Source organism: Microtus pennsylvanicus, chromosome 9 (assembly GCF_037038515.1).
Source record: "Microtus pennsylvanicus isolate mMicPen1 chromosome 9, mMicPen1.hap1, whole genome shotgun sequence".
Classification (NCBI taxonomy): domain Eukaryota; kingdom Metazoa; phylum Chordata; class Mammalia; order Rodentia; family Cricetidae; genus Microtus; species Microtus pennsylvanicus.
The window spans coordinates 104,494,914-104,520,681 of NC_134587.1; the positions used below are offsets into that span (position 1 = coordinate 104,494,914).

A 25,768-nucleotide genomic window follows, 5' to 3' on the forward strand; every position below is an offset into this window, starting at 1 on the left:
TACCAAATGAAAAATTCCATCAAAAACAAAGTATATATCTATAAAGTATCCAACCAACTAAGGAGTGGACACAGGAAGTCTATGGAGTTTCAGAAACTTCTTTTAAAAGGATTTTGCCTAAACTCTGTTCTTGGACAAAGCAAGAAAAAGCAAATGTATTTAATTAGAAAATTTAATGAGAGTCTGCTCAGATAAACCTATAATGATTTAAATTCAGTGTTTTTTATCTTCTCTTAATAAAGCATTTGAATCCACCCTAAAGCAAACATATTGAGACTTTTTATAAGAGGTAAAAAATGAAACCGATTAATAGCTTGAGTAAAAAATAAGGCTTCTAACTGAGCACCAAAATCATTACCTTCTTTGAAGAAGTTAAAAGATCTTCTACTATTGGCTGTCTTTCTGCATCTAACTTTCTTCACTTTCGATTACAGATGTCTATAACTTTTACTCCAAACAACTTATGGGGAAAATTAAACACTCAAATTCCCTGTAGTTTAAGAAACAGCTGGAACCGCGATGACAACTATAGAAAAGGCCCAACTTGTCATCGTGTCAGCAGGAGGTGGAGGAAGATGCTATACATGCTCTGAATCGAAGAGCAGAGGTGCGCTTCTCTTCCTTACACAAATATATCATGGTATGGCTGAGATAAGGCAGGGCAGACAGTGCCCTTTCATTCTAATACTAGAGAGCTTCTCAAACTCAATGAGTCCTCCTTGTTTCTCAGCAGTTTGTGATCAACGAGGATATATAAATTCCTTTCTGGAATCTTTTCCAAGCCCTATACCACCAGATAAACACATGCTAAACCTTTTTAATAAATGTCTCCAATTATGCAACCACACATAATCAGATATTAGTACAAAAGTTACTTCTGGTCCGAAGAAATTGGAAATATAAATCTAACTTTTGAGCCATAGAAGTTTAAAAGCAATTAAGGCCAAGGTAAAAGAACAAAACAGCAAGTTTAATAGTATATTAAAACATTTCTGATTATTAATACAGCTACTTATATTTTCATAAGAAAATATTCAATGATCTATTTTCATTTTTACCACACTTTTTAAAAAATTCTCGGAATGTCATGAATGCCTGCCATTTTAGAGTTTGGAAAGAGGGTGAAGGGAGAGAAAAAATAGTTACTCAAAAACCTGTGAGATGGTAACATATGTTTTTGTGTTTATCTCTATGGCATAAATATAATTGGAGTTTTCTTCCAAATTAAAAGATATTTCAAAAAAACAGAAACAAAGAAAGCAGACCATCAAAGAATTTAAAAGAAAGAAGGAAGAGGAGAAGAAGCGGGTAGGGAAAACTTGAATATTCAAGTGAAATAAAGTCACACTGCTTTCAGGAAACCTTTCCTTACTGAAACTGACAACAAACACCACTCCTAATAGACTAACACAAAAGCCCTGCCTTGAAGGTGAGCAGCAGAAGAAAACCCGTATTTCACATGATGGTCGCCTCACTAAATGCCACTATTATTTTCTATCACTGGACTTCTCCCACAGGAGAGAAGAAATGCCAAATAGGAGTCCCTCCCTTGAGGTTCATGGCCATGATTAGAATTGCAGGACTTCACAGAGCGTCAGGCTAGTTCTTGTCAGAGTAAATCAAGAGTAGTACATTATCTATGCTTGGTTGTAAATGGCTCCATCAAAAATGCTATGATCTACCCCATAATATACCTGTAGCCATGGAGGCATCCATATGCTTACTATTAATATCTAAATCCTTTTAACTAACATTTAAATATCTAGATATTTTCCTGTCAATTTCCCTTTCTCATGTAGTTAAAAAAAACACTTCACAGACTCTCCCTTGGTAAAATTTCATCATTTTCCTCTCCAATACCACACACACATACACATACGTACACAAAACAAACACAAAAACAAAATGTCTTGTCAACACTATAGGTTTAGTAGAGTGTGCACAACACACTCAACATGTCACAGTCTGCCATCTCTATTTCCCATTGTCATTTGAAATTATGCCCTTAGAAATGGCAGCGTTAACACAATAAGGAAACAACATTATAAAATATCTTGTTGGACATCTTTAGGTATGCTAACACGGTAAGGAGAAATCTCACAGGACGGCATCCATAGAGAAAGAACTACAGATAACTAAAGCAAGGCTGAGAGTGGGCGATATCGTCTTCCCTGGGAATGAGCCCTAACTGGCTAACCACTAACCAGTGGTCAGCCCTAAAACATCCAAATCCCATACATACAAGTAACACTTATCGAAATGAGCAGGTTGCATTCATTTAACAATAGCAATTAAAGAAAAAGAGGCCCTGCTTTTGAGGGGCAGCAAGAGGAGGAAGTACTTGGAGGGGACTGGAGGGAAGGGTAGAAAGAATGCAATCATTTTGTAACATTAAAAAATCTTGTTATATAGAAAATCAAAAACTACAAGAAAAGTAGCATTTTTAACCACCTAACTTTTTATCAGTAGTGTTAAAAGCATTACATTCTGCAGTCTGACAGCACTGTACATAATACCTTCTTTAATTTTCCACAGCATGTCTCTTCAAATCTGGCAGAACTCCACCCTTTCTTGATAAATCACACAGGACTGGCGGTGTGGCTTGGCAGTACAGCCCTGGCTAAGCATGCCCCTTACAAACAGACTAAAAGTTACATAAACTATAATGAAGGACACCCATCTGCAAGCACACTTCCATCCTACGGCATGATTCAAATGTGTCACCATTCTTAGACAATTTTCCTAAAGAAAGCTATCTGCACCAAGTTTGAAAGACCAGGGACCTGTAAAACTCGCAGTCTCAACATACATATCTTATACCCTACTTCTAAAATATTCATACTCCACAGCATTTGTTATCTCACATTTTATCAAATACGTCTTATTTATAATTCTGAAAAATCTATAAATGCCAAAGCTGATTTTGTCTCCTTGAAAACAATTTGATGAAAACATGAATGTAACAATAAAAACGCCAACTGCAAATAATTCACCTGTGACTGAGAATGAACACTGTCATACATGTCTACAGAAGTCTGCAAATGCTTGTTTCTGAAATAACTATACCCTTGTAGCACGAAACCCGCTCACTAACTAGTGCCACCACCATAGTCCACATCCCCTCGTTCTCTCTGCATTACCTACTGCGGGACAGATCCTTAGGAAGTGCTGCCTTAGGAAACTTGGTAATCTGAGCAACAAACTCAAAGCTCAATAGAAATACCACCAAGAAAGACCTAAATAAAAAGCTTAAACACTCAAGCAATTATTGGCCTAAGTTCACAGTAAACATAAACTCAAATCTGTTTGAAAACCAACAGTCCTAGGCTTACTTTCAGAAGATCCTTGGAGAAATCCACACCTTCATTTACTCCTTGGAGATTTGTAATGAACTCTTGGCAGGTCATCTTCTTTCCAATATTCTAGAACAAAGGAAAATATAATTTATAATTATAATAATAAAGAATTAAGACGAATTCTTTAAAATGTGGGTAAGCAGATTTTGAACATGTGTATGTGTGTGCGCGTAGGTGCGTGTGTGTGTGATAATAAAACTTTAACATAAAAAGACACATCGCTTATTATGTTTTTAAAATTGTTGTACTGTATAAATCATAAAGTTATGTTAAATCTTAATTTTAACCCAAACAAAAATCTGCAAAATGATGCTGCATTTATACAGGTAATATATAATATGGTTTAAGCTTAAAACATGGATTAAAATGCCATTTCTGAGCTGAATTAATAGGTTTGTATTTCCTTACATTTAAGTACACTGAAGGTCCTCAGATTTATTTACTTTGAAGTTAACAGATTATCTTATCAGCAGAGGAAATGACTCTCAAGTAAGATAAGCAGGAATTCATGCTTACCATAATAGGAGTCAGAAAATGCTAACACTATTTGAATTGCCTGAGCTGCAGCTCGCACAAACTGAACAGGGGCAAATGACACACACTTGTACAATGTAGTAGGATTCTTTTTATAGTGAGCCTCTAAGCCTAAGAAATGAGGATCTCTGCTAATGCACAAAGAGTATCTTCCCCTCCCATCCAGAGAGAAGCATCACATCCATCTTCCAATGCAGTAAGCAGAACCTCAGTACAGCTCCTTCCAAAGCCGCTCACTTGAGAAATAGAACGACTCACAGAAGAACCAAAAGTGCTCTGGCACATGCAGGGGAAGGATGCAGACCACAGAGAGGCAAGCAGCGTCTCTGGCAGTATGCGAGGCAGGTGAACAAAGGGTGCAGCAACATTCATGTCTGTATCCAACAGCTTTACAGGGATGCTGCCCAAAGCTATCGCGTTGCCTCATAGATAGCAGCGGTGTGTTCCGAACCACAGCCCTCAAAGTGACTCAGCACATGCTCCAGAGACAAAGAGTACAGGTACTCCCTGAGACTCTGACAGCAGCAAGTACATACACAGAACCCCAGCTTCCAGGACACACCCCTTTCTTCACAGGAACTGCCTCGCCTTCCCTGACTTCACTCTAGAAGCTCGCCCACCCAGGCTATCTAAATATTTAGGGTGGAAACGGTAAAACTGTTTTGTCAAAACCCTTGCCTCTTCCATCAGCAAGCAGGCACAAATTTCATAGGAAAGACTGGATGAACAGCTTGACACTAAGAACAAGCCTTGCCAATCAACTTATTCAGTAGTTATTGCCAATAAATTAAGTCTTCAGTTCTTAAGTTTTGATGGTTTCTTTTCTTATTTAAAGCACAGGAAGGAACTTTATTTAAAATGTGCTTTGAAATGGTGCACCAAAAATGACAAATTTCAATTTTCATACTCCTTTCTTAGGCCAACCAAGGTATCTCAAGGTATGAGCAAATCATTTCAACATGAGTTGGCAAGGCCTTTTTACGTTCCAAGAACATAAGAAACAGCAATGAATAATCATGAAGCAATTACTTCTTTTAAAAATCTTTGCTTTTAACAAAAAAATCTAAAGACTCAATATAATCACTAATCACACAAAAATATTTTAATGTTGGAGAAATTCAAATTCTTTTTAAATGTGAACATTATTTTACTTATAATAAACTGTTAATTACCAACTATAAATCATTCTAAAATATACTTAACATGTGATAACATATTTCATTTTATTTTGTAGGCTTTATTGCAAATAAAATTTATGATCCAAAAAATTCTAAGTATAATAACCTAACACAAGTAAACTTTAATAGAAAATTAGACTTAAACTATAAATTCAAGGAGAAATATAAAGTAAAATAGTGTTTCATTGGTGGATTTGGGCAAAGGAAGGTGGGAACTTTGTGGAAAGCAATCACCACTGAGACGATTGATAATTCATGAGGTTTTTAAGGAAATCTCAAAGTTACCATGAGTTTGGAAGAAGTTTGTTGAAGCTTTCATGAAGATTCTGAGGAGTTTAAGAGTTCAATGAAGTGGTAAGAATAACAAAAGAAGTAAAATTAGAATAAGCCCAAAAGACAGGGCTGATTTGTTATAATCAGAACAAAAATCACAGGAACAAGTGCTGTGGGAACTCCTTCAGCCAATATTCTTTAAGATACTGGCCCACGTTGGGTGCTACTCTGTTGTTGATTATAACAAAATAGTCCCACACTAGCCCAGAATGCAGTATAATAAAGGTTTCTTTATTTAGGGATAGACTCACAGATCAGCAGTACTCTGCATGAGCAGGGAACAGGAACTAAATCTAGGAGCCAAAGGACCACATATGCCTTTACATCTGTATATATAGTACACGTGACCATGCTTGCTTCCTTCTTGGCAAAACTGGCCTTTGGGCAAAGAACTGCCCATGCACCAACCACTGACAAAATGCACAGTGTCCAGACTAGACAAGCAGGATACAACAAAAAAAGACTGTCAAATCTTGCCAAGACGGGTTAAGATGATTTTGAAAATTTTTCTACCTCTGAAAATGGTTGGTGAGTTACTCAAGGTCTTGGGCAAAGTTGGTTGTTTCAATGTTGTAAACGAGACTTTGGGTGATTGCCCAGGTAGCCAGTTGTCTCTGTCATTTATTGTACATTTTGGAAGTTGCTTGATTGTGCTTCCTGTTTACTCAAGTAATATTATTTCCCTTCTCAGGTCTTTGATGAGGTTAAAGACTAGATAGTCATGGTAACTTTCCTCTCATGATTTAGCCAAGCCATTTCTAATACAAGTCTTAGATTCCTTAGGATAATTTAACTAGTGAAACATTTAGCATATGTTTTTTGCTTGATATTGTTTATGCTGGCTATAATTCTAATTTTTATACTTGATATTTGTTCTTATAATAAATATATATATATATATATATATACATATACAATAAGTTTTGTATTAGGTTTAGAACTCTTTCATTTTGACAAAATGGAGAGGTTATTTGCTTTGGTTGTATTAATATATACTATTCATAAAGAATATTAATATTCTTGTGATATCTCTCCATTTTGATATCTGGTTAATCCTGTTCCCACAGGGAGCCTGAGAAGTGTCCCTCTCCCATTTTCTTTACATCTGTGATATGCTTCACAACTTCAGCCATGCAATGAGCTTTTCACTGTAGAGAGAGCTTTGCTTACTAAGAACTTACTACAAGTCTATTCAGAGATTAGACTTTGGAGTTTCAGTAGTTTATTGCTTTGTTGTTGTTGTTCATTTCACCTAAATTACCTATATTCTGTTGACATACAACTATTGACAGTATTTCTACAAAGTCCATCAATACTCCTTTTTACTGCATTTTATAATATGAAACTTCTCTTTTTTATGGATTGAAGCATCACTAACAGTGGGCTGAAAAAATGGCTCAGCAGTAAGTAACAGTGACTATTCTTCCAAAGGACCTTAATCCAATTCCTAGCATCCACATGGTAGCACACAACTGTAAATCCAGTCCCATGGGATGTGATATGCTCACATATGAAGACCAAATGCCAATGCACATAAAATAAAATCATTTCTTTTTAAAGACGGAAAATGTCACTGATATTTTATAGGAGAGTAAACCTATGAGTCCACTAAATTTTATTGTTCTTCTACTCTGTAACTCGCTGTATATTTCCTTTAATCTCACTGATTTACATGTGTTTTTTAAATCCGTTTCTAAATGGTTGATTTGCACTCATTCTTCCTTGCCAAATGACCCTTATAACAAATTCACCATATAGTACTGATAACACTGTGTTCTAAAAGAGGTTTAAATTTCTTTTTATTCAAAATAACTTCTCTATTTCCTTTTTGAGTTTTTTCTTTGACCTATTGTTTACTTAGGAGTATATTATTTAATGTCCACAAATTTCCTTCAGTCCCTTTTAATTTCATTCCATCATATAAAGAATAGTATAGTTTCGATCTTTTTGCATATTGACTTTGTTTTTTGCCCTCCTCTTTATAAATTTCAATAACATATCAACATTTGCCCCTTATTTTAAAAGCATGGCACGTAGAAATATTCTGGTAAGAAATATATAAGGCTGGTCTAAAAGGCTATCAAGCACAGAGGCTTGTCTTTTGTGGGACTTAGATATTCATCTACTTGGCGCGTGCGCGCGCACGCGCGCTCGTGTGTGTGTGTGTGTGTGTGTGTGTGTGTGTGTGTGTGTGCTTGTGGAGTAGATTCATTAAGTGAGGAAGAAGTCCAGGGGTGGGAAAGGAGAAATATCCCCTTGTGGCGTCTATAGCGGTTGTATTACAGTTTGACTATTAAAACACTGCCACTAGAGGCAACTCAATCTTCAGTCTTATTCTCGCCTACACGCAGGGTAGGCGTATATAGGATAGAGGATGAAAATCCTAGCCTCCTAATCCAAATCAAAGGCCTGTTCTCTCAGAAGCCACCCCACCTCCATTCTGTGGCTACCTAGTAAGCCACCAGGAGTTATCTCTGAATAAAAGTCATTATCACCCAGAAAATCCTAAGGGATTAAGGACTCCTTATGAGAATCTCCTCTCACTTAGAAAATCACAAAAATTTGGAAGGTCTGTATTAAGTGCTGAAAGTTAAAGAACAAAAGAACAAAAAGTTCTCCTAGATCTTTCTAACACTGTGCCTACAAAGGTTCTATTCCACTTGCCAGGGGCAAACAAAACAAAACAAATACTGTTTATTTTATTACAACATCCCAGGTGCCTATATTGATTCAAAATGTTACAACTTCTTACTAGATTCTTTTATGGTTATATAAAAGTGCCCTGCTTTGTCTCTAGTAAAAGAATACTATCTTCAAGTCTACTTTGCTGTCAGAAGTAGATGCCTCAGTCTCTTACTGTTTGGGAAGTGGGAAGGAAAACAGGGAATACTCTCTTGTTGTGTATGAGACATACTATTTCTTTGTCTGTCCTATATTATTTGCTGAAAGCTAAAGATTTAAAACTGTTTGGCAATCCTGCAAGTCCTTCCAATTCTCTTGTACTTCCTATCATTGAGGTGTTTAGTAGTTTTTCCTGAACAAATCTCTGATATTTAAAGATACCTCAGTCCAATCATCAGCGGGCCACTGAGCCAAATGAGCAGTGACTCAGAAGCCACATGAACAAAAACAGAGTTTGCAATGGCTCCAGGACATTGCTTTTAATGCTCCAGCAGGCATCCCATGTTCCCCTGGACTTCCTACCTATGCAGCATCTTAAGGTCAGGCAGAAGCTGCAATCCTATATACTTCTAGGTCTTTCTTTCTTGGGTATTCATGTATGGTTTCCTAAATGACCAAAGACACACCAGAACTTACCAGAGCTCTATTTGTGAACCACATTCCCTAAGTTTCCCTTCTCCATATTTTGAGATGGTGTTTGTCATCACTTGTCACCATCTGAGGCAACAATATTCAACAGCTGCCACAGGCAATTTGTACCGAGGAAGTGCAGAGCCAGGGCAAAGAAAGACAAATCCCAAGAGTGAGCGGCTAGACAATTCATTGACAATCCTCTGGAAATGAGGCTCTGGATGACTGCACATTCGGGCACCAGTGGATATTCATCTCCGGTTTCTCAAGCACTGTGATTTGCAAGGCAGTTGGTATTGAAGGCTGGTTCTCACCGAGCTAAACACAAGGGATGTAACATGACGAGAAATAACACTGCACAATGGTTGTTTGCACAGTGGGGTTTTCATTTGTTTTCCCTTGAATACACTGCAGACTGCTACAAGCTGGGGTTAATTTCCAAAGTCCTAAAAATGGTGACTATCTCTCTCTGTGTTACTAAAGTTATAGTGAAGAAGAGCTCCTGGGGTCCTCCCTCCCCCATTCTGGAGGTACTATAATGTTTTAAGCATTCTCTAAGGAGACTCAGGAATAAAATCTTTAAAGATGGCTGGTACCCATGCCAACATAAGCTTGTAATCCCAGCATGTAGGATGAGGAGCAGACAAGAGAATCAGTGGTTCAAGGCTGTCCTCAGCCATATTGGTAGTTCCTGGCTACCCTGGGCCACAGGATACACTGCTTCAAGTAACAACAAATGAAATTACTATATCAAGAATGCTTTCTCAGTACACTGAACTTCTACTGTAGTGGAAGTGCCACCATTTTAGGAAACTCTGGCTTAATACTTCAAAACAGCAGTAAAGTCTGTGGAGTCTTTTGGTTTAAAAAAAAAAACACTTCATTCTAAATCCATATTTATTTAGATTGTTCATTTAGGGTATACCTCTGGTATACCCTAAATTTAAGGTTCATTTAAGGTATACCCCTGGTATACCTTAGTGATGACTACATTATTTCCACCATGGTAAAAAAGATACCCCTGGACATGCCTATGGACACGGAAACACGCAGTTGGGAATGACCGGCACACACCTTCAAGTTCAGATATCTTCCTCATCAGAATCAAATAAACTTCAATGGAAAAAGTATTTAGGGGGAAGTATATTAAATCTTATAATCCATCAAAAGGCAATTTGAGTCATAAGGGAATGTATGTTTAGAAAAATGAAAATGTTACTATTTCTATAAGGGACTAGAGCACCAAGCTGCTACAATCAATCCTCTGCTAGTGTGGAGGGGTGGCCATGCCTTGGATCACACAGTATAGAAGCATAGTGTAATCATAATTGACATTGTGTGTCAATTTCTCTTAACAACAGAGAAAAAAGACAAGAAAGACACATGGCTTTCTCTGTGTCAAAGATGCCTAACCATCTCTTGAATATCTGATGAACTGAAGCTTGTTATCACTGCCCCTTCTTGTCTTTCTCTGGCTTACTGGCAATTCTTCTAAGAAAGAATTGGAGGCTAACGTAAAGGCTCAAGCCAGTCCATTATAATTCTGACTGGCACATATTTAGACATTCTCCCTTCAACAAAGTTTCATAAAATTTTTAATGGAAAGTAAAGCTAAAGTACACTTCATCAAGAAACCTTCCTTCTGGTTCCCATATTTTCTTTACTTTGTTATATAAAATCACATGAACTTTTAAGTATCATTCAAGCAAATACTGTCCACTGGGTAAAACTACCTCTAGTTACTGATTTTGTAGCTTAAGAAGTCTTTGTATAGCAAAGATGCTCATACATCATGATATTCCATTCATTCTTTTCCCGAGTTGATTAAAGAAGGTTAGGCCTCTCTAAAACAGGGGTTGATCAACTACCTGAGTTCCTTTTCATGAGGTCAGCAAAGAAAAAAAAAATTGAAAAGGCATCCTGACTCATCATAGAGATGGATTTCTTCTCAAAACTGCAATGCTAACACAAATGACTCCCTTGGAGACAAGAAAGACTTTAATCCAAACCTAGAAAGTTAAAGTACACAAACAGGAAATACCACAGAAATAATGAATTTTGTTTGAAACTTTCAGATATTATACAGGCCAAAACCCTAAACGTTTAGGTGATCAAGATGCTATCTTTAGGAGAAAGTGCATTAAAGAAGAAAAATCAGACTTCCTTATTAATGGCTTACCAAACAAATCGAAGATTATCCTCTGCACAGATTATATGGCTGCTTAAAATATTTTTAAGAATTTTATTTGTTTATTTTGGGTTTTTATTTTGTTTGTTTATTTGTTTGTTTTTGAGACACAGTTTCTCTGTGTAACAGTCCTAGCTGTCTTGAAACTAGCTCTGTAGACCATGGTGACTTCCAACTCACACTGATCTGCCTGCCTCTGCCTCCCAAGTTCTGGGATTAAAGGTGCGTGCCACTATCACTCAGCACAAAGATTTTATTTGTGTGTCTTTGTGTGTGTGTGTCTGTCTGTCTGTCTGTCTGTCTCTCTGTGTGTGAATGTGTCTCTGTGTATTGGGTGTCCAGGCACCAGGGAGACCAGAAGATGGCATTGGATCCCTGGAGCCAGAGTGTCTTAAGGTTTCAACTGTTGTGATAAAACACAATGACCAAGGGCAAGTTTGAGAGAAAAGGGTTTATTCGGCTTACACCTTCCCGTCATTGTTAATCATGGCAACAAGTTGGAGTAGCTTACTGGCTAGCTCTTCATGGCTTGCTCAGCCTGCTTTCTTACAGACCCCAGGTCATAGGGATAGCACCACCCACCACAGGCTGGACCCTCCCCCATCAATCACTAATTAAGAATATGCCCTACTGCCTTGGCTACTACCTAATCTTATGTAGGCATTTTCTTTATTAAGGCTCCCTCCTCACCAATGACTTTAGTGTGACAGCTGATAGCAAACTAGCCCGCACATGAAGCTGTAGGTGGTTATGAGCTGGCTCACGTGCATCTGGAGTCTGAACTCAGGCCCTCTGGAAGCACAGGAAGGAAGCCCTCTTATCAGCTGAGCCATTGCTTCTGCCCCTAAAATAGATTTCTATTAATAGAAAAGAGTCTTTTTTCTAGATATCTTTTAAAGACACAGTGAATGTCTTTTTGAGTGGGATTCTTTCTTTTCCAAATAAATGATTTTAAATATTTTAGAACAGTCCTAGTTCAAACTTTAAGAGAACATTCTAAACCTCACCTAATTGTGTGGAGGGAGGAGAAATCCAAACTGAAGTAGTTTGAATGTAAACTTTTAATAAGGATTTATTCATGTGTATGTGAGAAAAAGGAAGAATTTTTTTTTGTGTGTGGGGGCCCTAGATGCCATGGACATGGAGTTACAGATGGTTGTCAGCTGCTATACAGGAACTGGGGCTTTGACCTCCTGTTTTCTGTAAGAATATCATGTGTTCTTAAACAGTCATCTCTTTCGCCCTTAAAGAAATCTTAAACAGAAAAATCCTATAAGTTTCTGTAAAGGATCAGATTGTTAATATTCAGGCTTTGCAGACCATAAGCTCTCTGTAACAACTGCTCAACACTCACCACTCTGTAAAGATTTTTACAAGTAGGCATGGATATATTCCAATAAAACTTTATTCAGACACACACGCGCACAGAGCAAAGAAACAAAACAAAACCCAGATAGATTTCTGCCTGTGATTGATATTTTGTCCATCTGTACGGGCTGGTTTTCTGTCAACTTGACACAAGCCAGAGTTATCAGAGGCAGGAGCCTCAGTTGAGGAAATGCTTCCATGAGATCCAGCTGTAAGGCATTGTCTCATGCTTTGGGAGAAACTAATGATTCTCACTGTCTGTGAGTAAAATCCAGCTTCAGAAGTCTTAAGATAACAGAGCTCAGCCGGTATTTCCCCAGCCAAGACAATTCCACCAGTTACAGAAAGTGATGAAACAGTGTATCACTGATTTGGTACTGACCTCAGACCTCAGTTAAGCAGCACAGCTAACCTTGGGTTTGCTTTTGTTTTGTTCTCCTCTACCAAGGAAGTCTAATTGTGTTATGCTGCCCTCAGGTGTCCATCTTTTCAAATGCACCATTGGTGGGCTAAGCAGAATCCTCTGTAAATGTTCAAAGCAGTCTCTTCAACAATCCTGGCCAACAACTCAAGAGAGGGCTTCTCAGGTCTGGTGTTGGGGTTTTCATTAGGTGGTTTCTGACTTTTAAGAGCTAGTTCTGTCAGCCCGGTTGAGAAAACTTCATTAAAACGATAGATAGATAGATAGATAGATAGATAGATAGATAGATAGATAGATAGATAGATAGATAGATAGATAGATTATGTGCACTTTTTAAAGATAATAGTTAATAGTAAGATTCCTTGTGCCTTTTTCAGCCATTCATATTGGTTTTTTTTACCCCCTCCATCCTCCTGTATTTACCCTTCTCTCCCTCCCTAAGGGGTTCCCCCTTTTCAGTTTCCCCATTAGATCAGTTAAATGCTGCTATTCTCCTTTGCCCTCTTCTCACCTCCTTCTGTATTTACCTCCCCCACCACGAAAGCGCCACTTTCCATTTCCCCTATCAGATCAGTAGTAGGCAAGTAATATTACATTGACTCAACAGGTTATATTTGTATATACAAATAAATATGCATACAATAACAATTAACTTAAAAAAGAGGCTACAGATTTGAAAGTGGGAGGAGAAGGAAGTGAAAGAAGGAAAGTGAGAGAGAAAATGTAATTACAATCTCAAAAGCAAACAAGAAGAATGTTTAAAAGCGGGGCTCACAATATGAGAAAGTATCTTCTATAAATTCCAGTCACAGATTTAAGAGGTTGACAATCCAACATTAAGGATAGCTGAAATCTTGGGGAGTTTTATCCACCTGTCCTGTAATATACTGCCGCTGAGTAGTAAGAAGACGTTATGCACTGTATGAAAGAGTTTTCAGTTCTAGGGTCCTCTTCCAGGTTTCCAAAAGCTCAAATCTGTTCTGTACTAATACTAAAAGCATTTACTTTGCCAGGCAATGCATAGTGGTACACACCTTTAATACCAGCACTCCAAACTTTGGAGGCATAGGCAGGCAGATCTCTGTAAATTCAAGGACAGCCTGGTCTACAAAGTGAGTTCCAGATTGCAGGACTGTGACATAAGAAATCCTGTCTCAAAATACAAAAGAAGGAGAAGGAAAAGGGGGAGAAGAACAAGAACAAGAAGAAATAAGGAAAGAAAGAAAGAAAGAAAGAAAGAAAGAAAGAAAGAAAGAAAGAAAAGTGCCGCTTTTTCACTTGCATTCTCTTAAACTATTCACTGAAGAATTCTACAACTTGTCCTCTATTAGTCCAAATAGTAAAAGGACTCACAAAAATGTAAATGCTACTCTAGCCACTGGTTTTTATGTCATAAAGTATAATTCATGATTATAAAAAGTGCACTGTTCATTTAGTGGGTTTTAATGATTGAGTAATGACTCTAAAGTTTCATTAGATTCAGTTCATAATGCTGTACATATTAAAACACATGCAAAAAAATCACCTCTGTTTGGGTCTTCAAACATTTTTAGAGTAAAAATGTATTCTAGGACAAAGTTGGAGAAATGTCCTAAGAACAGATTCTGCCAGTACTTAATTAGAACACTTTTTTTTTTAATTTTGAGAAAATAAAACACATTGAACTCTGTCAAAGCACGAAGATTTAATTTTACTTCTAACTTGGCTGTTGTAGAGGAAATGAGTTAAGTCATAGAGGTCTAGTGAGCTTTCAATCACTTTCTTCAATCTTATTCTTTTTCTCTCCACAGAAGGGAGGGACGGAGGGAGGACAAAACTGAGTTAAAGCTCATTCACATGCCTTATACACTTGTGAAAACTCACAGAGAAGAGCAATGGATGAAGGAACCTGTTGGCTCCACCCAAGGCCACTGACTAAGCCCACAGATTCAGGAGGTGGGCACTCTTGACAGCTTTTCTCTGTGGGAACCTGTTCTCAGACAGGCCGAATTAAAAATGAATAACACAGAAGTGAAAGAGCAGCTAGAGGAATGGAAAGGTCACAGAATTGGATGAAATTCATTAGTGCATAATTAAACTTTTACATACTTAAATACAAGCTCAATCCTATTAAAATCCACACCATTGCCTGCATGACTGTGAGTGGCACTGCATTCTAAAGGTCATTTGAAAATTAAAGAAAAATCAAACCATGACATTTCTCTGTAAACGCATTCCACAGCTGAAGGCTAGATTCTCAGTCTAGTCCATACACACTCCTTTTGGTAACAGACCATATTTTAAAAACATAATAACTGTTAAACAACTCAGGTAGAAACCCTGCTCATTTCTAGACAAAAGCCTACTTCTGCTTCCGTAGACTTTCAATAGTGATGAGGAGTTCTACAAGATGAAAGCCTAGTAGGGAACTTGGACCAAGAGAAAATACCATAAGGCAGCAGTGAAGGTCACATATCAGATATTATATTAGAATTCATAAAGTAGCAGAATTATAGTTATAAAGCACAATACATAGTTGGGCGTCACCACACATGCAGAACTGTAGTTAAGAGTCACAGCATTAAGAAGGTTGAGAACCACTGCCAGAAGGGAAAAGAGATCAATCACATCAGATGGGCTGAAATTACATTCACAGCTCCAGTCCTTTATTAGTCTTATAACTGGGGATACGCTCCATAGCAGAGGCCACCAAGGATACAGGGCAGCACAGACAGGAAGACAATGGGAAGCCAGGAGAAAGGGAGGTAAGCAAAAGACTAGTTACAATAGTAATTACAGACACAGACACTCCCAAGGACATTAACTACAAACAGTTCATCAGTTTCATGGAGGGTTTTTAAGCCTTTACATGTAGAACTGCTGGGGAGAGGGGAATCATTGCTTTCTGAAGGTTTTCCAATGCTCTGGTGCGTGATCCACACCCCATGTACATATGCGCAGCATCAATTGGATTTGGTGGGTTTCCAACAACAACAAAGATAACATAAGGTTGGAAGGGAGGCGTGTTGGGAAAGATACAGGAGAAGTTGGAGGTGGGAAATTGGGTATGAATATGATATTTTATTATATACATGTATTAATTTTCAAGAATGAAAGAAAAACAACAAAAGAAAATTAAAAAGTGTTGTCTTAAAGAAAAACTTTAGCGTTATCTTCCGGTACTCGAAGTAAACCAAATACTCATCTACCATTTAAATTCTCACAGAGCCAACCCAAGAATTCATTTTACTTGCTGCAGAAGAAATTCACTGTTGTGAAGGCACTCTTACTATATTTTAAGATTAATCTGTTACAAATGCACACTTAATTCTCTTTTCCCTACCAATCTGGCATATTTACCAGGTTTTGACCTGTGTTTAATTCTTTAATCTTAACATCAAACACAAGTAAGGTCATGCTTCCTGTTAGACTCAGACCACAAGGATGACACTCTGCCCCAAGGAAAAGAAATCTGTATGGGAACCAATGAAGACAGCAGAAACTCCCCTTAGGAATCATACTCTCTGTCTTCTACCCGAAATACCTGGTGTGTGGATCCTCTCCGTGCTGAAGAACACGAGCAATGTTGGGAAAGTTGCTATTGAAAATCTCAAAAAACAATGTTCAACAGTATATTCTATCACAAATTAGTCTAACAGTAACTTCCGAGCCACAGACTCTTAATCATGTTTTGAGTTTAAACAGATATCTGAGGTGCAAATTTCTTGAGATTTCCTAGTTATAGATTTGTGGATTTGGTGTTTATATCAGCTCACTCTTCATTGGAAGCCAGCTCCTGTTTCCCCAACCCCCACCATTACCACGAGAATACCAGTCCTACCAATTCTCCTGCCCCCCCACACACACCTTTCTTTAGATCAGGCAATAATATTGCTGGGGGAGGGGAGATGAATCCTTAGTATGTACCAAATATATGAGAACTAGTTAGTTTTAGCCAGTAGATCTCATCTGAAACTTAGTCCAAACAGACATGATCAAATTTATTGTCATATGTTACATCTTTATAGTATTTCCCATAAAACAAAAATGCCAATTGTCCCTTCATATTCCAAGCAATTTTAGCATGCTTATTACTTAATACTGTAATTTAAAAGTTTATATTTATAGGAATTTAATTACGTATACATTTTGTAGATAATGAAACACTGGATAAAAATAAAAGGGATTATTGAGCAAGTCGTTGATGTGCTCAAAACTACAAACAAGGACACTCAGAAACAAGTATAAATAAGATGCTGGGATTAAGATAACAATGAACCATTTTGCTGTATTTTAAAGTAGGTAGTAAAGGGTGACAATGAATTTATCTGGAAAGAGCCAGTATATACTTCATTTTTCTCACTGGCCTATTTAATTTTAGTTAAATTTTCAAATTTAATTTTCAAAGCCTTCATATTTTTCTACAACAACTTATCAGGCTCAATATGCCTTCAGCTAAATCTGAGCAATGGTAACCAGCCTAGTCATCAACGATATAGGCGCTTTGACTGGTTAAACACCTGCATGCCCAAGTGGTAAGACCTTGAAACAGTACAGGGACACTACTGGTGTAGGACCCAGACATGATAAGGTCAATAGAGGCCTGAGTCTCAGTAGTTTACCCTGAGACTACCCAGGCACCACCCAGGAACAGACCATCCAAAGGAAAGTCCTAATGTTCTAACCATTGTAGATAGGATCCTCTGCCAGCACACTCACCAGGACACTCTAGACAAATGTCAGATAATCAGGGGTCCTGAACCTTAGAAATCCCTCACCCTCACCTTTGATACTATAAAAACTCAACTCCAACTGAGTCCGGGGCTCTCCAACCAGTCCAATATGATGGACACACAGAGGGATCAAGTTTGCAAGTTTGTGTAAGAATAAAGGCTCTTTGCTTTTACATACAGGACTTGGTCTCCTAGTTGGTTTGTTTTGCGTCTCTTTGGCTATCCTTCTGTGAATGGGCCCAGAACATGTGAGACAGAATTGTGGAAAGATCACAGGAGGAGTACCTATGGAGATGTCCCCAAGGCCCTTCTGTATTTGGATCCCAGGACCCTTCTGTATGAGAGTGGATCTCTCTGGTTTCTGTAGAAGGACGTGGAGGATGTTCATGCAAAACAGCTAGAGGCTATCTTCGGTTCAGGTTTTGCTTCCAGGCACCAGGAAGACTCTGTATTGTTTTGTGTGTTGTTTTATTTTTGTCTTTTGTGCATCTTCTTTCTGACTTAAGAGACTGATGTAATGGGACAGGCTCAAATCACGACTTGTTTGACTTTGATATTGATCACTTACAGGATTTAGAGATAGGACCATAAGCATAGGGGTATATTTTCCTAAAGGAATGAGACACACAACCTCTATCCACTTTAAACATTTCATGGAAAGGAGTCAGCCGTGGCCTGTAGTGCGGGGGCAACACTGGCAGGTTTGCTGTACACGCACGAAGCTGCGGGGCAGCACGAGTGTATGGCTGGGTGGCTGGGCTATACAGCCTTGTTACAATGTAGTGAGGCTGCCTGCCTGCCACAGTTGTAGGGTGCGGATGTGCCCCAATAAGATTTCAAACACTGAACAGAGAATCTGGGGTTAATTGCTATGGCTGGAAAAATTAACACTCTTTTTCCCCCACGCTGCATGCCTCCCTCCCCTCTCCCATTCTGGTGGATGGGTTCCCTTCGCTTGCCCTGGGAGCTGTGTGCCTCGACTTCTGGCCAAACCTGACCAAGGTTTGACTCTGTGGGCCAAGGGCATTGGCTATAGGTGTTAAGTGCAGTGGCAGTGGCCATGTTGTGACACTATAGCCAGACTTCCCTCTACCAGAGCAGCTTTGGTCATTCAGATCCAACGGGTTTTAAATATCTGTCATCATTTAGAGGGGCTGGTTACAAGTTACTACTGGTTATGGTATGGAAAAGAAACTGCTGTTTGTCTCAGATGTTTCACACTGGCACAGGATTTTATGTGATGCAAATTTAAAGTTATGTATGTTATAGTATATGAATGTTTTTGTTCATGTTTAAAATATTGTAGCCATACAATATATTATATACTACTGAGGGAAATCATAAGAAAGACTTTGGTAAGAGCTTTTACGTTGTCTGAGAAGTGAGAAAGACTTTGGTACGTTGTCTGAAAAGTAAGGGAGGAAGCAGGAGATTGAAAAAATAAAGAGAGAAAAATGGATTAAAGGTTTTTTAAAAGTTATAGAAGGTCAGAAGGGGATGTGAACTATGTTTGTTGTGGATTCTCATACCTGCAAATACTGAATGTGTTTGTTTTATTGAAAAGTATGTCTCTGTAGGTTTTCTTGCAAGCATGGAGCTGAGACAGAAATGGTTTGCATATTTTTGCTGCCTCTGCCACCCACCTGAGCTCTGGTTACTGGATTTGGGTTAGCAGAAATTCAGGTGACTTTTTGATGTAGACAATGTTAAAACTGTTTTGTGCTGTTCTTTATTGAAGAGCTGGCTCTAGAGTTATGACTCTTTCCTTCACTAGACCCAGGCTTATTTAAAAGTTTCTCCTGTCACTCTGTCAGTCTGAGCCCCTGGCACAATGACAAGGAGAAGAAAACAAAGCAGAAGAGTCAAAAAAATTGGACTTGGTTTATGTGAACATTCTTTAGCTTCAGATTTAAGTTTATTTTGTTAGATATGGTCAAAAATCTATTAAAATAAAAATGAAACTAATTAAAAGTTAATTAGTAAGCCAGGTGGTGGTGGCGCACGCCTTTAATCCCAGAACTCGGGAGGCAGAGGCAGGCGGATCTCTGGGAGTTCGAGGCCAGCCTGGTCTACAAGAGCTAGTTCCAGGACAGGCACCAAAGCTACAGAGAAACCCTGTCTTGAAAAACCAAAAAAAAAAAAAAAAAAAGAAGAAGTTAATTAGTAACACTGGGAATTGATAACTTAAAATTTATGCATGAGTAATTTTAAAGAAAGCATAAGGCATGATTCTATTTGAGATTTTGGGTTGCCATTTTGCTGGAAAAAAATAATGGATGCCACATGATGTCACCACATCTTGATTAAAGGTGACCATGTGGAGTGGGCCTAACTAGGAGGTTCAGAACAACAGATCTCCAAGATAGTTTGGATTGGGATAGATTTTGTATGACTCATGTACCATTCTAAAAACAAGGTTTAAAACTATATATATATATATATATATATATCAGATTTAAAGTATTAAAGCTGCACCTCAATGTTTTTATACTCAAAAATGTACCTTGCTCTGCCAGCTAAACTTTGTTAATTTAAGAGTCACCCAGGTGATAATGGTTATAAAGGCATAAAGGGATCATAGGAAACAGCTGAGGTTTACAAATGTATGGCAGGACTAGAGTCCCAAATAATGTGCAATTCCAAGAATGGACCTTAAAATGGTTTTAGAAATGCCAGTGCCAGGTGATAGTCACAAGTACCACCAGCTACAGTGAAATAGAGCAGGCTGAGATCTAAAAGACAGGCTATGTATATGCCGTCGATGGTGAGGCCAAAGAGGACCTCTATTTTCGATATTGCAAGAAGACATTTAAGAGATTTTTAATTTTTTTTTAAACGTGAAGACTATGGGACATTTGTGCTTATCAAATGTTTTATATATTGTTAATGTTTGGACTTAAAATAAAAAGCTAAAAATTAGGGTCACAGCCATAAACACAAAATGCTAACCAGAAACTGGATGTTCATTGCTTGTGATGCAGAAGTCAATGACCTAGGCAGTTTGATAGAGGGCTTGGAAGTGAAAGCATTAAAAATATCAACTGATGGTTTTAAAATGTATTTCCTTGTTCAAGGTCTATTCAGGCTTAAAAATGTATGTTTAGCCTCCTTGCCTTTGCTAACTTTGTTGGGTTTAAGCTATTTGGATAAACTGAGTCACAGATTTTTGTATTGATACTAAGAGGAACTTCAATTGAAAAATTGTTTTCTAAGGCTCATACTTAACAGAGAGCCCACAAAGTCCTTTTCCCAAGGTCAGGCATTCCCTCAGGCTGCTAGGAGAAAGTAGTTACTTCCTAAAAAGGGGGCCTCCAGCCTCCCTCCTTAACTCTGGCAAAAAGAACTTGTGGCCCTTCCCTAAGGTGAGGCCTCAGTGAATTAGAACTGGTCAAGCCAAAGCTAGCTCCTCTGCTCCCTCCTGATCCCTTTTCACCCTGGGCCTTTTCTTTGCTTTCACAGGAGACAGTATTAACAGCTGGACACAAACTGGTTCTATTTTTACCCTCGCAATGACTCTTTATTAGCGTCAATTGAAAATCACTATTTTTTTAAGGCTAATCCTGACAAAATGTAAAGTTTTGGTTTTATGAAAGCTGCTAACTTACTATAGACTGTTAGGAAATACAAGTTAGTCAGTCATCCTTAAAGTATTGATATAACTAATTACAGGGATAAGCCTTATTTAGTCCTCTGTTTAGGTTTTCAAAGTCAAACTTAAGACAAGTAACTAGAAACAAAGTTTGTCTAATCACATAAACCTAGGCAGCCCTCATACTTCAGAGATCTGCAGAATATGGCATTTAAAATAATGATTAAAAAGTTTATTATATTAAACAGAGACTCTGAGGTCCTAGCAGTGACCCACAGTCCCCGAAAAAGATCATGGGACACCATGATGTCTCCCCCTGGATTACAACAATGCTGACCACTGGGTGAGATGCCCCAGTGCAGCACTGCTGCCAGGACCCGGTCCAGACTGTGGACAAATGGCAGGACACTAGAGAATTGACTGCACCACTTATGCCTAGACAAAATAAGGTCAGTCTTTTCCATGTCCCTCTTCCACAGGAAAAAAAAAATCACCTTATTGGCCTGGCTAAGACTCTAAGACTGTTGTTCTGAATACTTTTGTCTCCAATGCTGTGGAGACCTGGGTATGGCTAACTGTATATGACTCTGGTCCCTGTCATTTTTAATGGATTTGGAAACTACTTGGTCTGTACTCAGGTATACTTTATCTATCCTCTCTGATAGTATTGATGGCTAGGACAGCTATAATGTTGTCAGTTTAGCAGCAACAGGTATCCAGACCCTTGCACAAAGCTATAGCCAGCTTGTTCGCTCATTTTATATGGCGAGAAATCAAGCCTTGCTTTTTCTAAAGCTACAAGGTCTCTAGATTACAAAAAAATGTTTTAAGATATATAAAGATCTGAGGATATAAAAGCTCATAAGCTTTGAGGGTCTAAAATGATTTAAAATGTAAATACAGGTTAAGATATGGAAAATATTTCTGATTTCTTTCCCCTTCTATGGTATAGTTCTGGTAAGCTAACAGAGCAATGACTACTTACTGTTTGGGTCACAAGCTCAAGATTTTAGATTTAGTCTGGTTGTCATCTAAATATGAACGTAAATGTGTTTCTCATAAGACCAAAGACATCTCTGTCCAATTCATACTTGGATCTCTGGACAGCAGAAAAAAAATATATGCTTCTAACCAAAATCTGGAGTACTTGTTGGGACTCAAAGGTATGAGTCTACCATGCTGTATACAGATACCCATTATCTGCCTTTATCTATGATACGGATTTCAATATGGGCCTGAAAGCTTCAAATGTATTATTTTTCTTTAAGTACATAAATTTTAACTTCTGTTCCTAATTCAAACTTCTCAATTGGTTTCACTTGGCTGGCAGAAAAATCTAAGCATCAGTAGCTGACTCCATCCTGCTCCAAATGGCTGCGAGCCTTGGACTTGCTGAAAGCTGATGTCGATCAGTCCAGCCAATGTGAGTGTTCCCTGTCTCTTCAACAGAGTCTGCGAACCAGATGCTTCTCATCAGTGTCCCATTGCCTGAATTCCTTCCTTATCTTTGGCTTGCCTTTCTTGGGCCCTGACAACAGCACCCCAATGTCAGCTCAAAGTAGTTACAGAAAAGAACACATCATCCCATGCTTCCTGCCCAGAACAGGTTGAAGTTCTGAGACAAGGGGGAACTCTCTTGTCTACCTATAGTACCCATTGATATACCATAAAAGTAGGCCCAGAGTTGTCAATTAATGGATTTATTAACTAAAATAGTCCTACAGTAAAAAGACACTTTGTTCTTTACGCAGAACCACAGTACCAAAGAGGACATTCAGGATTATAATTCAATTTGGTTGTACTCAAAAGATCAGAGCTACAGGGCCTGATAGCAGAGAATGACCACAGTCCTAAAACATAATCTGTTAGCTAATGGTTCTTAGGTCCCAATACTATCTCCTTAAACCAATGGGCAAGCCGGACCCATGACTGGGTCCTGTCATTGGTACCTGTGAAGAGGGAAATGTTGGTCCCTACCATGATAAGCTCAAGGGAGGTCTGAGTCTCAGTAGTTAAACCTGAGGCATTCAAGAAAGACCACAAACTGAGACCACCCAGGAACAGACCATCCAAAGAAAATTCCTAATGTTCCACCCATTGTAGATAGGATCATCTGCCAGCATACATTTACAAGGACACCCCTAGACAAATGTCAGACAATCAGGGGTCCTCACCTTAGAAAACCCTCACCCTCACCTTTGCTACCATAAAAATCCAACTCAACTGAACTAGGGGCTACCAACCAGTCCAATACGTTGGACACATGGAGAGTCCAAGTTTGCAAACTTGTATAAGAATAAAGGTTCTTTGCTTTTATATACAGGACTCCATCTCCTTGTTGGTTTTGGGGAGTCTCCTTGATCTGGGCATAACACTGGTATCTGGTGAGTGAGCGGATAAATCAGACAAAGATAGAAAAACAATACAATATGTGGAGCTGCCTTCTAGAGGTTATTGTGTTAGTGTTCATTCCGTCATCTTATTAATGAGAATAGCAGGATAAAAAGGTCCATGCCGAAGCATTTACAGAGCATCATTACATAAAGGAGAATCACAGAACAAAACAAAATAAAAAAAATAGGCCAAATCAATTAATCCCCCAAGTTAGCCCTTCCTTCCCTGGAGAAACCATGAGGACAAGCCGGCTTAGCACTTCTTAGAAAGTCATGCTGCGGTGCTGCTGTCATGGCCAATGATACAGAGAAGGGGAATGGCGGATTAGTTTATAACAATAGGTTATTCCAGCATGGGGTCAGGTAGTAGATGGTGATGGCCTATGCAGTAGCAAAGAAGGCAAAGGGAAGAAGCAAACACTAGAAGGAATTCACTCATCTTCTGAATGATCTCGGCCTGAGGACGGTCATGCTAACCAGTCGCACAGAGACTGGAATATATCAGGCAATTATGATGCAAGAGAATCTACATTCAGAATTATGGACAAACACTTACCACCTAGAAGGAAAGTTTATTTTTAAAATGAATCCAGAGGGAAAGATAAGAAAAACACATTTTCATATGGTTAGTGCTTATCATAGCAACTATACATCCCACAGATTTATAATAGTATGTGTTGTATAACAAAGAAGATTATTACAAAAAACCTAAGCACTAGACAACCCTAAGTATACCGTATATACTTTTATACACTCAACCAAGGCTGAGAACTAATTACCACCAAAAATACAATCCAGATGATCCAGAGAGATTTACTGTCATTACAATTTCCCCTTTTATATCAGTAACATGCTACATTAGGCAACTGCTAATTATCTACGTTCAGCACAACTAAAGGCAACATTAGAGTATTCTTCATCCTGGTGTCAAAGGAAATACAGATTTGCTTGTTTGCTGACTTCTTTATTGTTTAGCAGTGCACCTCTATGGATTTCTGGGTAGCCTCAAACTCTCAATACTCCCACCTTAGTTTCCCAACTTCTGGAATTCCAATAGTGTGCCACATGCCCAATGCATGAGGATCCCCTCAGGAGATCTGAGGCTGGGATCAGGACAGATGGCCCTGCCCTTGTGATTTTGCAGCTGTGTTTCCAGGCACCAGGAGGTCCACAGTGCATCTACATTCAACCACAGCAGGTTATCTGAATAAAAGTCAATTGTCAATCCATACTTGCTGCTTTATTTCCAATTATTATGAGCAGTAAGATTTATGATAACTTCAAAGTATTATTAAAGCATTATGAGCTTTTTACAAAAAGCAATCCAAATGAAAAAGAAATGTTCCCCAAATCCAACAACTTTTACAGACATTATATGAGAACCTTAACATTTTTCAACAAGAATGAAATATTTGCACATTCTTCCATTATAAGACATTTCTTATCAAAAATGATAAATACACTATTATTTTAGGTTAATGGGACTTCAAAAACATCCAATGTGAAGAGGCTTCTTTATGCTGAATAGGTTCAACTTAAAGGTCCCACAGAGCCCCACACTAACTCTTTAGAAAGGAGCTCTATAGTATCAAGATAATGGAATATTTGGGATAATGGAACAGCTGCTAAATAGTAATTTTCAAATAGTTTATAAAATTACTAAGTAAAATATATAAAGTCAAGGGCTAATATATTCAATTACATAGAAACTTGAAATTTTCCTTCAAGTTACATGAACCTAGAACTTTGTCCTAAATAATAGACATTAGTTTATATTTATTTAAAATACTCTCATTTCCTAAATATGAAGTGGATAACTAAAATGATAAAATTTCATTTCTATTACAGGTCATAAATTTATGATGTACATCTTTGATTTCAAACAGAAGATGAGATAGTTTGGTTTTGTGTTAGGTTTTATTTTGATATTTTAGCTAGATAACAAAAGGGGTGAGTTGAAGAATTCAGAAAAGACTGAATTGTTATACCTACTAAAACTTAAAAATGGCAGTTTCAGTTCTAACTTCTATTATTTTTCCAATATTGTACATCAGTCACTAACCAGTCTAACCAGAAGACAACAAAACAGAATCTAAAACAAGTAGCCTTTGCCTGCCATCTGGTGGAGGAAGCTGATATGGAATTTATACACTGAAACCATACCAGACACCAACAAAATATCTTGTATTTAAAATTACTCTCTGTGCTAGCATGTGGAATGAAAAGGATATTTCTTTCTTGGAAAATTTATATTTATCTACATGTTACTGGAATGCTCTAGAGAAAAAGGCAAGGAGGGGCAGAGAAAAATCTGTATGAACACAAACGCACAGACAAGCTTGCAACGTTGCAGATCCTATGAGACAACGTCACAAACCTACACT

The 25,768-nt window shown here is 38.1% G+C and overlaps 1 protein-coding gene across 5 annotated transcripts in view; it reads right to left on the minus strand.

Annotated features, from left to right (window-relative positions):
• The window catches only part of Psd3 (pleckstrin and Sec7 domain containing 3), a 537,529-nt gene that overhangs the window by 167,537 nt on the left and 344,224 nt on the right, over window positions 1-25,768 (minus strand). For all 5 annotated transcript variants that reach the window (XM_075986909.1, XM_075986910.1, XM_075986912.1 and 2 more), the window contains one exon: window positions 3,333-3,422. In XM_075986909.1, the coding sequence (XP_075843024.1) occupies window positions 3,333-3,422 (90 nt within the window). The remainder of the gene's footprint in view (window positions 1-3,332; window positions 3,423-25,768) is intronic.